Below are 18,468 nucleotides of genomic sequence, written 5' to 3'. Positions count from 1 at the left end.
TCGCTGCCCCACTTCCTCTCAGCATCCATGTTAACCATTTACAACCCAACATGGGACTTGAACTCACGACCCTGAGATTAAGAGAGTTATGCTCTACTGACTCTGCGAGCCTGGCAGAGACTGCCTAAAAAATTGACTTGGTACAGCATCAACACTGATGGCCTGAGGACACTCAGAAGGTTGGATGTCTGTGTCAGTTCTTCTCACAGCCAGCACCAAAATTATATCAGGTTATCAGGATATTTGCCTCTGATCTGCTGCATTTGTCAGTGATCTCCAAATACTGTTGATGTCGGGGCTAAAATCAAAGAGTGTGAACTGGTTATAAGACGACTCTGCCGTCTGATGTCCTGGGCTCACACATTAGCCGCTTTTACGCAGCATGTTTCAGGTGGAAATGTTGCCCTAACCCATGAAGAGAGAGTGGAGAAAATGTACTGAATAAGTGAAAACTTTGACCTGCTGGTGGCGCTACATGAAGAGTCAGGGGGAGTCAAAGGTCAGTGGTGTTCATCCTCTGGGGATCATCAATTAACATACCAGATTTCACGGCCAACCATCCAATAACTGTTGAGATATTAAAGTCTGAACTGAAAACACCGATGTGCCTGAGCTGCTTGTGACCCTCCAGTGCCTCCATCCCCCCGTCGCCACGGTTACACACACAAGGACAGAGAGAAGGTGTCGGGGAACGCCGTCTCCTTGACGACGGTAAACAGGTCTGTCAGTGTGACTTACACACAGGTGAAACATTAGCCAGGCTCGGAGAAAGAAACCACACACACACACACCGACAGACACACACACACACACACACACACACACCGGTCGGGACAGATGGCGGATTCACAGCGAACATCTGAACCCACAAACTTTGTGCATCAAGATGAAATCTGGTAAATCTGCTCCTTTTCTTTCAGTGTTGTGTTGGATTTGTGTTTTATTTCAGTCACTGTGTGTGAAAGAGGCTAAAACATTCAGAGAAGTTATTTAAATATGTAGTTTAGGTGGGAGTTTATCACGTCGACTGGATGTTTAAAATAACTTAGATACTTTCTGTTTTTCTTGTTTTAAAACATGCAAGATGTGCACGTCTTCCCGTCTGACTGTTGTGAAGGCTTTTATCATTATTAGTATTATTATTATTTGTTACACTGTCTTCTCCATCCTCGCTCTATATGTGCCTTTCCTTGTCTTCTTAATCTCCATGTGAAGCACATTATGTTTTCCCTGATGAAGTGAGAAAAGTTCCTTGTTTTAATGAGATAAGTTGATTTTTGTGGAGTAACTGGACAGTTTAGGGAGTAAATATGTCCTACAATAAGAAAGTTTGTTGTAAAATTAAATGATTAGGTATGTCGTACTAATGGGAGAAAGATTTGTTGTTAATTTTTTGAATTTAGTAGAATTTCCTCATTATAGCGAGAAACTACAGACACTTTTTATTTTGTCATAGTTGCTGCAACATACAGCTGGAGCCGCTTATCCTTCTTCATTTTGAAGACCGCCTTGTTTTAGCAAAGATAAGCTATTTATGATTTTGTTAGTGATGAACAACTTTAACTCCCACGAGTCCTGCTGGCGTTAGACTCCAGCTTTTCTATGGATTTAAAGGCTAACTCCACCAGTTTTACACATCTGAAAAGATGGCATGAAGCTTTTGTGGCTCCAGTGGAAGCTGCAGTGATGTCACTCAGTGGCTATGTTGCATTGTGGGTAATGTAGGCGCCAGGTTTTGAAAAGCGGTCCGCTGGTTAAGCAATGCTCTCCAAACTCCTTACGCTGTTGGACTCATATTCCTTTTCAAAACCTGTCGCCTACATTACCCACAATGCAACTCAGCCACACAACTCAGTGAGTGACATCACTGGAGGCAGTATATTAGATTACAGGCAGCTTCATGTGTGTTTTGTTTGCGTTTATATTATGTAAAGTATCTTTCTGTAACGTGGAACAAATGAAATATATTATTATTTCTTTTTAGGTTTTTAGCTGTCTGTTTGGAGCCAGATGATGATGTCACATATGATACAAAACTTCAGTTTAATGTGTGTGTGTGTGTGTGTGTGTGTGTGTGTGTGTGTGTAGGAAAGCACATGTAAAAGTAGAGAAGGATTTGGCTAAAGTCTGGCCCAACAAGTGGGGCTTCCTGACCGAGACCTACAAGGAGGTGTGTATGCAAACACAAACACAAACACACTGCCCTCTAGTGTTCAAAACACATCACAGAAAGTGCTTTACAAGACACTGACAGTTGACAACGAAGAAATTGTCCTCCGTCCACACAAGCACACACATGTTATGTTATATTTCAGTACGAGAGGGAGAGTTTGAAGCTGAAGGAGGAGGCAAGAATGAAGCTTCCCCATCACCTGGCTGCACGACCTCCGACCCCTCCAGAAAAAAACATCCATGTATGATATCTATCTATCTATCTATCTATCTATCTATCTATCTATCTATCTATCTATCTGTCTGTCTGTCTGTCTGTCTGTCTGTCTATCTATCTATCTATCTATCTATCTATCTATCTATCTGTCTGTCTGTCTGTCTGTCTGTCTGTCTGTCTGTCTGTCTGTCTGTCTATCTATCTATCTATCTATCTATCTATCCTCCTGCCTGCCTTCCTTCCTTCCTTCACTCTGTTGATGTGTCTCTCCTCCAGGTCTCCCTCAGTTCCCCAGACGACTCAGGCCTTCATCGGTTGGCGTTCAGCTCACTCACATCTTCAGCTGGAGAAGTACGGCACGGTGCATCATGGGAGGCGTAGTTTTCTCAAGGAGCTGGGCTGGCCTCTGGACGCTTGCAGCTGAAGCCACTCCAAGTTGTCTCTCGGCTCATCATTGACTCAGTACTGAATGTTGGGGGGAAAACAGAGGGAGCTACGAGGATTTGGGCGTTAAATAAAGACAAATGAAATCAACCTCAAGATTATATATAAATTAAAACATTCGTCTGTGTGTCTCAGAAAGTTTAGTTTTTGTATTACTGACCCAAGCTTCCATAAGTGGGTCAAAAATGACCCGCATGCATTTCTCTCAGGAATATATTTATTGTGGACCACACATTTTATATCTAAGTATTATCTTCATCTTTCACTTCAGAAAATATTTGTAATGTTTCAACAACATACTTGCACATTCATGTGTGGGTGTGTTTAATCCATTCTGTGTACAAGAGTAACGTTATGCGTTATTATCATGTATCAACAAATTTGCCCATTTTATACAATCAATTAATTTTCTTCGTTTTCAATCATCAAAATGTTCAAAAGTGAAAAATAAAAATAACTCAAAAATGAAAATCATTCCTGTGTGGACCAAAATACAAAACAATATATGATATAAATGATTATTCTCAACATAACTGATCAAATATGGCATACAAACACTTTTGATTCTAATACGGGTCATTTTTGACCCACTTGAGGAAGAGTGTAGGGTCCAATCACTCATCAGAATCAGAATCAGAATTCCTTTATTTGTCCCGCAAATGGGGAAATTTCTTAGTCACAGCAGCCAAAGGACAGTGTCACACTTAAACAATAATAAAAAGTAAAAAATAAACAATATAATAAGAGATAAGAGATAAGAAATATAATTTAACTTGTATATACATAGTATTTACAATATGAACTTGGTATTTGCAATATGACATAGTATTTATAATATGAACAGTGTAAGTATAAACAGTTTGGTATTTTTATTTACAAACAATACATAATAAATATGGGTATTAAAAATTGTCCAATTAGTGCAAACCAGAAAGTGTGTGGATATGTGTAGATATGAATCTACTGGGTTTAAAAATAGTCTGATATAACAGGTACTGTTACACACAAGTACACTGTACTACTACTACTAATAATAATAATAATAGATTGATAGTGCATTTTTATTTGGCCTACATATGGTATTAATAATAACAAATGTCATTAGTTTGAATGTGTAAAAATATAAATCGATATTTATAAATATTAATTAGTCATGAATGTAAACAATATAAGATAATAAAAACCATAATTGAAGCGCAGATGTCTGAACACCTTTGACACCCTTTGGGGGAAATTTCCCCTGAACGCCTCACGCATGACTCACGTTACTGCCGCGCTGACGTAATGACATCACGAGGCCTGTGTGGGGAAAAGGCGGAAGTAGAGAAACAACAACAACAGCAGCAGCAGAAACCTTCCGGCTCGGCGACGACTAGTTGACGAGGAAGGACAGCGGAGCGATTTAACGAGCACTTGTTCGGTCTCGCGAAGTGCTTGGGCGGGTTCTGTACGGTCCAAACAGTCGTACGTGTTTACATTCAATCACAAACATGTCGATATTTGGTAAGTTATTCGGCGGCGGGGGTAAGGGTGGGAAGGGGCCGACACCCCAGGAGGCTATCCAGAAACTCAGAGAAACCGAGGAGATGTTGGCCAAAAAACAGGACTTTTTAGAGAAGAAAATCGACCAGGAGCTCACGACGGCGAAGAAGAACGGCACGAAAAACAAACGAGGTGAGAAAAAAGCTGCTGAACTTCTCGATTTTTGACGTGTTTTGGTCAAACCGCTGGTTAGTTAGTAAGTTAGTTAGCCCGCAGGCTAACGACGGAGGAGGAGGAGGAACAGGAAAGTTTGGCAGCTGACAGCCTCCACCTCACCTCACCTGAGCACAGGTGTCCATTTTTACATGTCAGCCACCGTGTTTGTGACAAAACCAGCAGACTGAAAAGTTATAAAACTACCAGTCAGTGAACTAAAGTTTTAGCTACACTTAACACGTAACTAATAATACATCTGTGAACTACAAAATGTGGCATGTTCACGGACTTACTGACCAAATCAGCCAAAATTAAACATTTAAACTTTAACATAATTAAAATAACCAACGTTTTAAGTAAGAATGTCACACTAATAAACTTGATTTTTGCTGTTTTTTATAGATTTGTACCCAGTTTACTTGATTATGTAATTGTTTCTCTGCCTTGTATCAACACCACAGCTGCTCCTGTTTACTCCAGATGTTTGACGCTAGTCTCAGATCGTCTTACAATTATATTAAATTAACAGAGTTAAACATCAGTTTTTGTTTCAAGATAAATCCCTCCTGAACTTTTGCAACCTAGAAACTTGATAAACGACACATACAGCTGTGTTGAAAGTATTTCCAGAGTCCTCAAAAGCTCTTCTGAACATCTGGATAAACATGTTTAGTCTGCTGTGTGATTCATACAATAGCTTTTCATGGCGACTTCAATCCAAACAAGGAAGCTGACATTGAGACATTTCCTTGTTATTTCCTTCCTTGTTTTAAGGTAAAGGTTACTTTATATGGTCTCCCATCAGGCCAGACTTCACAATAAAAATAAACATAAATAAGCTTGAGATAACGCTAGCTTGAGATAAAACAAATGAGAAAATTGGTCGTAAGGTCAATCCAAGTTTTATAATTTGTCAATAAGAAATATACTTTATTATATAATAATTTCATAACAATTAAATAGTTATGCTTTTTATGGTCCAAAAAGAGCCAAGTGACATTTGTGACTACTGTTACTCAGAAGTCACTTTTAAAGAATACGATAAAGATGTTTTTTTTTTATTATGCGGCAGATGAAATTATTCTTGATCCTGGATTCTGCGGATAACTTTTGACAGAGCGTTGTAGTGGGTGTACAGGGCTACAGTAAATACGTGTCGCCCTGTACGACACTGTGTGTTGTCAACGGGGCTACAACTGCTTCTTAGTTCGTTTGCTAACAGTTTGTTCGGGTTAAATGAGGTGACGCTTCTCCTGTTTCACTTCAGAGTGTTTTTGGAGAAGAGACGAAAGCTCAAGACAGCTGACTGTCCTGATAACCTTTAGTCAGAAAGGGTCTACCCTCTCATATCAGTTTACACTGATTGAAAATGTTACTCAGTACATTTTGTGTATTTACCTCTCAGTTACTTTACTGGTTGTGAGAGATTATTAGTGAATTACACATTGAGGTGTGCCAGTGTAACGAATCCAGGTTTGTGGAGGCCTGTGAACACAGCACAGCGCTCCTGTGTTCCTCAGCAGTTTCATTTTGATTAGTGTCATGGGAGTGCCGTTTTACTGGTCAAACAGAGGCAGAGCAACAACAGGAGGATCTGTTTACTGTGTGTCGACGCTTTAGCCACCGTGGACATGGCTTTGCTATGCCAACGTTAGATTTTAACCTCCTGAATAACAACCAGCAGGTATTTTACCTGACATACAAAGTGGAAACTCGCTTACAAAAGACTACACACACACATTATGTTCTTTGTTTCTGCTTTGACTGTGGTGGAGGTGTGGTGGTTTGTTGGATTTGCTTAGTGCTGGCACTGTTAGTGGCTTGAGAGAGCACAGGATACAGTAACTATGCCACAGACTGCTCTTAGCACCGGCCACCAGCCAAATGCTTGTAAAATATTAAAGTTTGTACATTTACACAAGTCAAGACCTTTAATATCAAACGTTTACGGTGTTGTATATTTTAAGTTCGTGCTATTACACTTTACAACAAAGTCTTCATGCAGTTCCCTGTTTGTCTGTTTGGATGAACTCCAGGACAAACATGGTGTAATTTTACTACCATCCAGCTCTAATTGTAGTGTTTCAGGAGCGTTATAAACATATTGTGACTTTACCGTCTACCGCGATATTTTTGTCACAATAGTTGAGGCTAGGAGCTATGAGATAGCACATCCCTAATTACATAGAGCCCAAGTGCCAGCTGTGGTTGCTGAGAGATCTGTGATGCAACCACAAATCCTCTTGAGGAAAAAGGCACAACACTGACACTCAGACCACGAGCACCGTCAGCTCCTTTGAAACTGGTTTTAAAAGGCCCTTCCTGGCATTACACGGCACACGAGCTTCCAACCTCGAAACCTGATTTTCAACATAGTTACCCGACCTCGATCTGGCTGGGGGATGAATAACGATAAACACAATCCATAAATTCCTCTTAGCAAACCTACCATGATAACATCATCTGCATGATCGCTCTTGGTTGGTGTTTTCCACTTTTTACTACCATTCTTCACCTCCTTCTTGCTGTTTTGCTGTCAGATATTTTTAATAAGGTCCTTTGGCATTGTTGAGCATTTTCCACTTGGGTTTGTCCTCCAAGCTGTAGATCGTCAAAGCAATAAGGAAAGAAATGAAGAATGACATCATGGAAAGAAAATGCCTATGTAACAGCAACTCATGCAGTATGTCAGCTAGAGCTGCAACATTAGTCAGTTCTTCCATTAGTCAAACTATTATTAAAATTTACAAGCAAAAATGTAAAAGATTTGCTGGGTCCAGCTTCTTAAATGTGAGGATTTGCTGCTTTTCTTTGTCATTTATGAAAATAAATGAAGAGTCTTTGGGTTTTGAACTGTTTGTTGGAAGGAAAGAAGCGACGCGGAGACGTCACCTCGGGTTCTGGGATATTGTGATTAGTATTTCTCACAATTTTTTTTTTTTACGTTTTATAGACTAAAAGAAACAATCGAATAATAGCGAAAATACTCTGCGTATTGATAAGAGTGCATACCTCCACCAAGGCCCAACAGTTCCCTTTTGTACTCACTTATAGAGCCACCTATAACACGACTGATTTCTTTCATCAAGATCCATGCAAAGAAATGATGAAAATGTCTAAAGACGTATCTATCTCGTAATGTTAAAAAGTTCCTGGATCCATCCCTTTATCTGGATCCACACGAAAACTTAATGAAGTCTGTTCTGGGCTGAGACGCATCCTCCTTACAAGTTTTGTGGAAATCTGTTGTGTAGTTTTTGTGTAATCCTGCTGACAACCAATCCAACAAACTAACACGGGTGAAAACATCACCTCCTTGGCAGATATAATAATGGCTAGTTTCAGCCCTGACATCAGCAGTGTCTTCCTAAATGTTTTACAGGCAATCCATCATTAAAAAGCCACTTTTTCTTGTTAAAATGAAACCAGAATGGCTCATTAATATACACATTTCATGACAGAAGAGACTGTTTGTCAGTCAGTACTGTAAAACACCACTGAGGCTGTGAAGTATTCAGGAGGAGGGAGCAGGACAACAGGAAAAACAAATGGTCACATTAGTGCTCTGTGAAATTAGAGGCGGAGGTCTGAATGCAGCTGAGCAGCTCAGATAATCTCATCATGATTTGTGTGATGTTGGGTAACGATGTTATCTGTCCAGGAATAGGGCCGGGCGCTGATATAATCAGATGAGACTGGAACTGTCAGCTGCCGTCTGGCTCCTGGTGGACCAGACCAACCACATACAGTAGACTGATAAAGGGTGTGTGTGTGTGTGTGTGTGTGTGTGTGTGTGTGTGTGTGTGTGTGTGTGTGACAGAGAGAGGGAAATAAACCCAGTAATGTTTTAAAAGCATCAACAACTCAACCCCGTTGAAACTTTTTCTTTATTCTGCAACTTTACATTTCTTTTTTCAGATTTATCTCGTGACGACAGTCTGCCCATGCTCTGCTTTGGTTTAGGCACAGAAAACACTCGGTTAGTGTTTGGAAAAGATCATATTTTGGATTAAAACACTTGTTTTGGTCATCGCAAACATGGCAGGAGATATCTGATGGTCTTGTTAAAAAAACACCCAGTTTTGTCGTCACAAACATGGCAGGAGATTCTCAAAGTCCCGAGGTTTCCCCTTAAAATAAATAACTTGTGATGTCCTCCTCTCCTTTGTCGTTCTCTAGTTTTGAATCCATAGTATTTGTTTGTCTTCGGGATGCAACGTGCAATCAGTGTCGTCAGCCGTGGTAACAATCCCAGGCAAATCAAACCAACCAGGAAACCATTATAGGACTGTACGTCAGCGAGCTAGACAGCTTTTTCAAATCATTCATGTGGCATTCACTGCCATCCTGTAATGAAATTGCCCACGATCAGCTTATTGTGAGTGTCTTTTTATCCTAATCCACGATAAAATCTTTTACTGTCCCACCCGTCGGCCCCTGCAGTGTACATGTTGAAGTGTCCACAGGCAAGATGCTGAATCCCAAATACGATTATTGCTCCGGATGAGCAGGTGGCATCTTGCATTGTAGCCTCTGCCACCGGTGTATGAACGTGTGTGTGAACGGGTGAATCCTGACTTGTGCTGTGAAGCACTTTGAGGGTCGATGAGACAATAAAAGCGTTATATAATTACAATCCATTTAATATTTATCATAACGTGAATCAATATTTGAGGCCTGAGTTTATATGCAGAGACCATATTTCATGACATCCATGTTAACAGGGTACTTGGTTGTGTTTTTCAGTTTAAGGAATTTAAAATAACTTTCTAAAATATGTTTTAATCAAGTGTACATCTGTGTGACACAGATCTTGGACAGGATGAAAGCAAAGATTATTTCTTCTAGCTGTGGATCTCACATAAAACATAAAACATGAATCACTAACTGTTTCAAAGTGTCAGTGAACAGCGCGCTGCCTTCCACCGAACTTTCCACTGACATACGTCATCTTTATTGTAGTCGTCAGGTGATGCAGTTACCTGTTGCTGCTGAAAGAGGGCGTCAGCATGCAGGAAGTGTTTCACAGCTAAACCCAAATCCTCATCTTAACTACCATCAACTTTGATCTTTTTAAAAGCTAAACCTAATATAACTTCTACCTCATCTTCTAATCCTGTTTCTGAAATGAAGCTGTGATCCAGAAACACACCAGCTCACACACTTATCTGTGATGACTTCATCACTGCTCTCCCTCGTCACATGTGAGTGACTCAGCAGCTTTGAGTCATGGACGAGGTGGTTTCCCATTTCAGCACTAAAGGGGGGAATTCCTCGTCTTCTGATTGAGATTACTGAAGACAAATGTCAAAACTTGGCACAGATCACAGGCAGATACTGAAGTGCTGCATACAGAATATGCAGTAAAAAAAGAAACAATTAGTGAATTAATCGATCATTTAATTCTGTCAGTTAAATAATCGATTAATTCAGTAATTGTTTCTTTAGCTGGCAACAATGTTGAGAGTTGAATCAGCCGAAGAGCCTCTTGTTCCATCTTAAAATTTGAGGATTTGTGTCGTTAATTGAATATCTTTGGATTTTAGACAGTCGGTCGGACAAAACAAGACACGTAAACACATCTCAGGCTCTTACAAGTTGTAATGGCCTTTTTCTTGTTGCTATTTTATGGAATGAATGATCATTTAATTGACTGAACAAAATGCAGATTAAACAGTAATGAAAAAAGTGTTTGTTGAATCTCTAATATACTAAAATTATGCTACACAAGGCTGCAACTAGTTATAGTTTTTTAGTTTAAAAAAATATTATTTCAGTCTGGCTGTCAGTATTTCACCGTTTAGGAAGTAATAGGGATGGATTTTTTATTTTTTTTTAATAAATAAGCTTTAATAAAAAATATGAGTTTTTTGTTTGATTGCACTTATTTCACTGATTATCAGTTATAATACAAATACAATTCATTCTCATACTTTCTGAACTGGTTGCATAAATGAGCCAATAATATCATTATTAGACAGGTTCTGATACCGTGTCCTTTTTCATTATAAAGGTCAAAAACTGCAGGAAAGACTGTTGAATCTTTGGGAGGGAAAGGGACTTAACTTAGGACGTGACTTGACTTGCCCAAGAAAAAATGAGTCACATGTCTGTTATTATATCAGGATATTATGAAAAGGACCAAGTTGATGACTTTAACAGCTTGTTTTGTCTGAACAACAGTCTGAAATCAAAAGATATTCAGTTAACAGCCATCAGATCCAAAAGCCTCTCGCTGTCGATCAAAGCAACACAACGTAACCCTCTGGAGAAAGATAGTTGATTGTTGAGTCTCATCCAAGGTTGTGAAGTACTGACGCTTTGGGGCGGTGTTGGACCCGAACTGTCATTTCGAATTTGACGACCTGGGAATGAGGCATTTTCTGAGAATTCAAGTAATTGTTTCAGCAGTAATGTGAATGAAGTGTCACTTTTTAGTACCCAACCAAAACCAGTGAAGGTTTTCCAATTATTATTATTCCATCTGTTTCCGATGAGACCAGACCTCTGTGAGTTTGAGCATATTGTGTCTGCAGGCAGAGATTTTGGCTCAGACAGGATTTTATCAGATTAAGAGGGTCCTGCTCCATTAGGACAAACACTGTAACTCAGCAGGCAAACAGTCGAGTGCAGCTCATCTCACAGCAGCACAGCTCCTCCTCCGTCCCTCCTGCAGTCACACAAAGCGAGCTGTTTCTGCGGCGTGATCACAAAATACCAAAGGTCCACTGACCGTGGCTCGATGTTCTGGCCGTGCTGCAGCTCGCTGTGTCTCTGCCGCAGTTCCCATGTTCACTTGAATTGTTTCAGAAGCATTGTGTCTCCAAGCAGAAGGAATTTATCTTCAGCTATGTGCTACAGAATTAACTGTCTCTGTCTCATTGTCTCAGTCCATTAGCACACATTTAAAACAGCACTGAGAGTGTTCATTAAATATGAGCTGTCTGCATAACTAACTAACCTTTTCGCCATTTCTCTTTTCCCGTGCAGCGGCTCTACAGGCCTTGAAGAGAAAAAAGCGCTACGAGAAGCAGCTGGCTCAGATCGACGGTACGTTGTCTACCATCGAGTTCCAGAGGGAGGCGCTAGAGAACGCCAACACCAACACCGAAGTGCTCAAGAACATGGGCTACGCTGCAAAGGCAATGAAGGCTGCGCACGAAAACATGTAAGAGATGTTTAGGAGCGAGTCGGATTGTTTTGTCAGTGCTGAGGTTCTTGTATTTTATTATCGTCCTAGCTGTTTTTAACATCCTTTGGTGGGTGGCTACAGGATCTGAATGGCACATCGTCCATCGTTAGTTTATATATTCAGACAGTTTTGTATTTCTGCACACATGTTCATGTCCTCTCTCGCTCTCTGTGGCCTCCTTCTTTTTTTTACAGGGACATAGACAAAGTTGACGATCTGATGGCGGACATCACAGAACAACAGGAAGTGGCTCAAGAAATCTCAGATGTCATTTCCAGACCGGTCGGTTTTGGAGAGGATTACGACGAGGTGAGAACACTGCAGTAGTTACTTCCTGACGGTCCTGGAACGATCAGGGGGGAATGTGTAGTGTTAAACGTTGTCAGACACAAACCTCAGAGCTGCTCGAGCTTCATTCACTCCCGAAACAAGCAAGGATTTACGTGTCGAGAGCTGTAGATTTGAGGATAAAATGAGGATAAACAACTCTACTTGGACTCGTCTGCTGTGAGACGTGAACTGGTGACCCGTAAATGTTGAAAAATGCAATATTGTGCCTTTTAGAGCTCCACCAAACTGTCATGAATGATTTATAACATAACAGGGATGCACGCAATGTCTCCATGACCGAATGCAAACTGTGTTCAAAATCATAGACTTACACACTAACATACTGCACACAGCCTTCTAAATGAACATTTAAGCATGTTACCAGCAGATGTATCAAGCAAAACTACTGAATCAATCACAACATCACCGTCTCCTCCGTACTTCCATACGCCAGCGACTGTTAAATGAAAATTGTTCATTATAAATATATCTGTGACTTAATGCAATATTATTAAGTAAGTAAGTTAGTAATATTATTTTAATGCAAAGTAAAGAAAGAGACACGGTAAAGGCTGTTTGTGGTTGAGGTAAGAAATTATTAATAAGATCAAAGATGGACCATGATGTTAGCAGAAGCAGAAGAGGAGGCAGAGGGTTTGTGTCTCTGGCTCTGTGCACTATCTTAGAAAGTTTTCCAACAGCAGCGCTCAACTTAAATGATGGAAGACAAACAGAATACATTTGGAACAGTAGACGGAAACGTTGCTGAAGTCGTCTGCTGCGTTGGCTTCAGAGAAAGACGAGTCTGTAAGCCGAACAGTGAGGCAGTTAGCCGGCTGGCTCGATTAGTTAACCCGGCACTCAACTCTGAAAACGTTGGAGCATGCGTTTTGGTAAAACTGCCAATATTTGATCTGCACAATTGATTTCTCATCTAAAATATTTTCAGAAATGAAGTTAACCCTCTATGGTACCGTGTTGCCCTCAGGCAACGAACCCATTTTTGGCCTGTCACATCTCCACAATACATCCCTTTGAATGATGCAATACTTGAAAAGAGTGGGAAGACCATAAGGAACCAATAACAATGTTTTAATTTGTCACATGACCTTCAGGAAGCCATCTTGAAACCCCTTTTCCCAGACTTTTTCAAAGAAAACAGCTTTGCCATTTTGCTCCTTAAAAAGTGGCTGAAAACATAATTTTCTGGCCCTTTTCCATCGTGAAAAACATATATGCCCACTCATAGATGAGTAAACTTTATTTTTTTATAGTTAAATGCAATTGAATTGCTCATTAAATAGTGGAAACTTGTTAAAATGCAAGTGTTTCCTTGAGGCAACAGTGAACCATTATGGAATCACCATGGCAGCATGAAATGTTGGTAGTGTGTGTTTAGGTATATATAATATTCAAAAGCATACCATTCATCATAACCTTTATATTGTATTATTTATTATTATTATTTGTTATATTTTTCTCCATTTACAGAATGAATTCAGCGTTGTTCTATGCCCCTTTGAGGAAGACGAGGGTAGAAATCGCTCTTCCACTTGAGCATAGTGAGGATGAATGTGAATTAAGTAACAATGAAGATGAGCTGCAAGAATACTTGCCAGGAGAACTTGAGACTGATGAGGAGGATGAGGAGGATGAGAGCGAGAATCAGGATGAGGATGAGGGCAGTGAGAGTGCAAGTACAGAGACAGGTATTTCTAGTACAATATAAGATAGATTCAGTGCGCGAAGTGTGTGAGCTGCCTGTGCTTCACACCAGAAAAAAACTGCTTCGTGCAGTACCACAAGCAGTGAGGGCCGACGCGAGGCAGCTCAAAGTGTTTTTACAGGGGCAGAAAATTACATTAAAACACATTTTAAACAAGAAACAAAAGAGTGAAACAAGTTAAAAATAGAAAAATAAGATACAATAGAAGAGACATGACAGTAACAGTAACAGTTACAGTGCAGCTCATGATATCGATCAAAGCCTTAAAATTCAATTCAAATTTGATTCAAACTTTATTTAAATTCTTCAAGTTCCTTTGTTCCAGATATGTGGCGCATAATAACTGAAATAAATACATGATGACTCACGTGTGTGTGTGTTTTGTGTGTGTGTGTGTCAGGATGAGCTTATGGCCGAGCTGGAGGAGCTGGAACAGGAAGAGTTGGACAAAGATCTTCTGGGAATCGAAGGAGCAGAGGACGTTCCTCTACCCAGCGTACCATCTACATCACTACCATCGAGACCAGGTAATCACGCGTCACATGATTCACACTCTGACCACATCGCTAACATCTACAGAATGAGATATCTAACTTTCATGTTTATCTCTGTTCCCTCTGTAGCCAAGAAGAAGGAAGAAGAAGACGAAGAGGACATGGCGGACCTCGAGGCCTGGGCGGCTAACTAAGCTAGCTGGCCCTGCTAGCTAGCCAGTGCCCCTCACCTGTCTGTCTCTGTGCTACCAGGCTGGTCCCCAGACATCTGGAAGAGAGACAGGGACTCTGGGCTGCTGAGCTGGCTGCTCCGTCATAAAAGCCTACGTCTCAATATCTTAACCATGCCCCCAACCTTAAAGTATGCACTTGTCCACATAGTCACTTCAAATGAAATAAACCCAGGCTTCTCTCTTCTGATGAATGTTTCAGTACGAATCTCTTTGCTCCAGCTGTGCACTGCTCTGTTTCTAAAGGGCATAGAGCAAATGTCATACCCGAACAGCCTGCGGTTATGTAAATGGAAGTTCTCCTTCTGGGGGGATAAAGAGTGCATGAATGTGCACTTTGGTCAGGAGCGTGCAAGTACATACTTCTAGGGTAAGAGTGTGAGGGGGAACAGGACGAGGCTTGTTTCTGGGAGGAATGTGAAGAATCAACAAATGTGTGAGGATGAAAAAAAAAAACAAAAAAACAAACACAGAAAGACGACATGACTCAGCCATTTTTCTGCTTCCTGCGTTGTCATCTCTCTGCTCTTCTACAGCGATGGCGACAAATCATCGTCTGCACTCGTCTCTGCTCAATCTCAACAGCAGCAAAATAAGAAACGATGAAAATGTAGGACTGCCTCACTGAAATATCACTGTCAAACTACAAGACGATGAGATGTTACAACAGTGGAAACATCTTGTAAGGAGGATCTGATCCCTCTGTCAGCCATCTCTCATCAGTTGGTCACTCAGTCTCAAATTATAACACTAATGCTGCCAAAACAGGCTTTGCAGCTTTATTTATTTGCATTCTCAGATCTTCTAGCAGACGTGGCTGCTTCAGGCGTAGAAGTCCGTTAAAGAATTTGCTAAATGAAACATTTAACAACCAGACGTGATAAGAGAAAGATCCTTTTTCCGTGTTTACTCTTCAAGTATTGAAAGTTAGCTGTTAGCTTGCAGGCTTATTCACCAAACCAAGGTGTGTTTAAGCTAACAAGACGCTTCTAGCTTCTCCCTGATAGCTCATCTTAGCGGTTCCCGAACTTTTTTTGTTTTGCGTTTTGTTCATTTGAAGGTTTTTTTTTTAGGTGTTTTGAGAAGTGACGGTATTCAGTACTTCACATAAAGGCAAAAAATAAGATTTAAAAATGGTTCTTCTTTTATTTTCCCTTTTAAATCACCTTTAGCCCCAGAAATATATCTCTGGACCCATTGGGAAGTTGGGAACCACTGCTCGATTTAGTAGGGTAATCAGGTACCTGTGTGTTTATATGTGGATGGAGTTTCAGCTTCATTGGATAGTGGATGAGCCAGAACTGCAAGAACAAGCTCACACCTGCAAAAGCCGCAGGCTGATTCATAGTAAGCGAGTCAATGCAGCTCTTTTTAAGGCTCCCCCATTCCCCTCTGTCCCTCAGAGCGACGTTATGATTACTGTTTACAGGAGAGAATGTGCAGGCTGTTGAGAAACCACCAAGACACTGCAAGGAACCTGTGCAACGATCAATGTTATAGTTGATAAACACATTATGACATCAGAGAGATAACAGAGAGTTAACTTTTTTGGAGCTTGACTCGCACCAGGTACGAAGGCCCATTAATAAATATTCACCGTTCTTCACGCAGGTACAACTTTCCTCACCTCCAGTGGTATCTAATCATCCAGTTTGACCAGGTGCACAGATATCCGCCTTAAATATTTCTCCCTACACTCCAGTGGAGGTAAATGAAATTTAATTTGTGTTACTTGCGTTGAAAAACTTAATTTAAGAAACAAAAATCAACATTAACAATTTTTCTGAATTACTAATATGTCCAGCGCTCTGGATAGTCCACAAAACACCGGTGACTGTTTTCATAGGGACTCATTTCTATCAAAAATACAAACATTTGATGGATATGTAGAGTTATGAGCTTCTTGTGATACATCGTAGGAGTAGTGTGACTCCAACAGCCGTCTGAGGGCAGGTTACAACACCTCGGAAGGTGTTACTCAATCTAAAGCTGCACGCCTGCAGCGCCTCGTCTGTCTGTGGTTTAACAGTGATATAAACTCTGAGACGGTCCTACATCGGTTGAATTCAGAGGTTAATGTGTGTGATGAGTGTGTGTGTGTGTGTGTGCGTGATGTTTTTTCAGCCTTTTTGACACAGTGACCTCTTCATGAATATTTAGTCAAACCGAGACGAGCTGGAATACTTACATTTGCTCTTGGCTCACCTGTAGTGCAAAAATGTATTCGAACATTGAAACGAACGTGAGACGTTTCATGTTGATCTTCACAGTAAAAACAGCTGCAGCAGCACTTCCCTCCTTCTATCAGCTGACACATTTATGCATGGACGGACCGGGGTCGATCCATAACCGAACACATGACGTAGACTAACTTCAACTTGAGTAAATTTAATAAAGATTTGACACTTTTGCTGAATTTTTGTAATTAAAAATCACCTTATTCGCGAAGTGGGTCGACCCCAGTCCTGATATTTAAAGACGAGCTATTGAAAAGAAACTTGCAAATGCCAATAGAGTTTGTATTTCTTTTTTTTTTTCTGTTTTTTTTTTTTTCCTGTTTACATAAAATATCACTCATATTCTGTCTGGCTGTACAGAAACATCGTGTGGCCTGCAGCCAGTACATAAAAGGTTGGACTTTGGAGATTCTCCATGTGGCAGCCATGTTGCTCTGTGACTGGGGTTGTATACAGTTTATCTTAATAAAGTTGGGATTCAATGCAAAAAAATATTGACGCTGTTCCATCTGTTCATTCATAAATAAGTTTCTCTTTCATGCTTTCCTTTGGATTTTGGTTCTGTATAGTCGGCAGTGGATGTGCTTTTCCAGTGTACCAAACCGTCTGGTGCGTCAGGTTATTTCTCATGGTCTCCTCGCATCCATCTAAAGTACTGTACTATACTATGTACTATAAGATTTGGAGGTGCAGAAACAGAATATGCAAGTGAAGTGTAACCATGAGAGGGATTTCTCTTGGTAGATGTGACTTGGCGAGCATGAAGTCTCTGCACTGAGAACCACAATGAAGAGATTAAACCTTAACCAAGTTCTGTTGACCTGCTGCTCAACGAGCTGTTGGGATCCAATGTTGTTTTTACAGATTTACTCGCCACCTCCAGTCACATTTGATTGGATATTATCATGTATAAGCCTCTCAGTGCAGGATGAGTCGTCAATAATACATAAATGTTTTACAGGAAGAGAAAAGAGGCCGGCGTAAAAATATCTTTATTGAGAGTTTATACATTTGTCATAAACTAAGCGATAACAGAAGGCAGTCATACAAAAAAAAGAAGTTGTTACTATATTAACTTGCTAACACGTTGATCTTACAATGTCAACTAAATGCAGAGCTTTAATTAAAGGTGGTATCATGGAGCTATTTCACACACAATCCTTAAACTGGAGCTTCATGTTTACACAAAGTTAACTGAAAACTATTCTGATCCTCGCCCTCTGCTGCCGAGCCAAGCTTTGACCACGTTACCTGGGTTTTGCTGCTCGCTGCACACTGTACACCTCAAAAATGGTATTTTGTTTACGCCTGTATGTTGTTTTTCCCATGTAGATATTAATGAATGCTCCCTTATTGCTTTTCTAGCTGCTCAGTAATTCCTTTGACACCTAGTTCACATAGCCTGGATACAGTTTTAACAAATAACTAATCCTACTGTGTAAATAATCCTATTTATGCAGAAAATCATAATTCCCTGCGAGTTAAATATTTTCAAATCCGATCAAAGAATCGCAGCGGCGGCGGTGGATTATTATGAACTCTTGAACCTGAGTACAAACCTGTGAGACTTGAGAGCGATTGGGTGACAGCCCGCCGTGGTCCTCATCGAGGCCTCCTGAAACAGGCTCTTAAATTAGCAGCAGGGTTGTGTTTCTGCCCTGTAGGCTGAGTTTAGACCCTTCAGCTTCAGGCCTTCAGTCTCATGCTGTATTTCTAGTTTTCGGGTGA

At 40.5% G+C, this 18,468-nt stretch overlaps 2 protein-coding genes across 2 annotated transcripts; both read left to right on the top strand.

The window, feature by feature from the left end:
- The first annotated feature begins 837 nt into the window (after window positions 1-837).
- Window positions 838-2,813, top strand: LOC140997690 (ciliary microtubule inner protein 1-like). The gene is made up of 4 exons (XM_073467672.1): window positions 838-896; window positions 2,089-2,170; window positions 2,316-2,416; window positions 2,660-2,813. The coding sequence occupies exons 1-4, from the start codon at window positions 838-840 to the stop codon at window positions 2,811-2,813; spliced, it is 396 nt and encodes a 131-aa protein (XP_073323773.1).
- A 1,337-nt stretch (window positions 2,814-4,150) lies between these two features.
- On the top strand, window positions 4,151-17,232 carry chmp4ba (charged multivesicular body protein 4Ba). The gene is made up of 5 exons (XM_073468238.1): window positions 4,151-4,507; window positions 11,522-11,699; window positions 11,918-12,032; window positions 14,180-14,306; window positions 14,403-17,232. Exons 1-5 carry the CDS (start codon window positions 4,324-4,326, stop codon window positions 14,465-14,467), a joined length of 669 nt encoding a protein of 222 aa, XP_073324339.1. The 5' UTR covers window positions 4,151-4,323; the 3' UTR covers window positions 14,468-17,232.
- Window positions 17,233-18,468: the final 1,236 nt, after the last annotated feature.

The sequence above is a fragment of the Pagrus major genome, chromosome 6, assembly GCF_040436345.1.
Source record: "Pagrus major chromosome 6, Pma_NU_1.0".
In the NCBI taxonomy this organism is placed as follows: domain Eukaryota; kingdom Metazoa; phylum Chordata; class Actinopteri; order Spariformes; family Sparidae; genus Pagrus; species Pagrus major.
The sequence above is the reverse complement of the archived record's forward strand: the minus strand, read 5'-3'. Positions and strand labels throughout refer to the sequence as shown.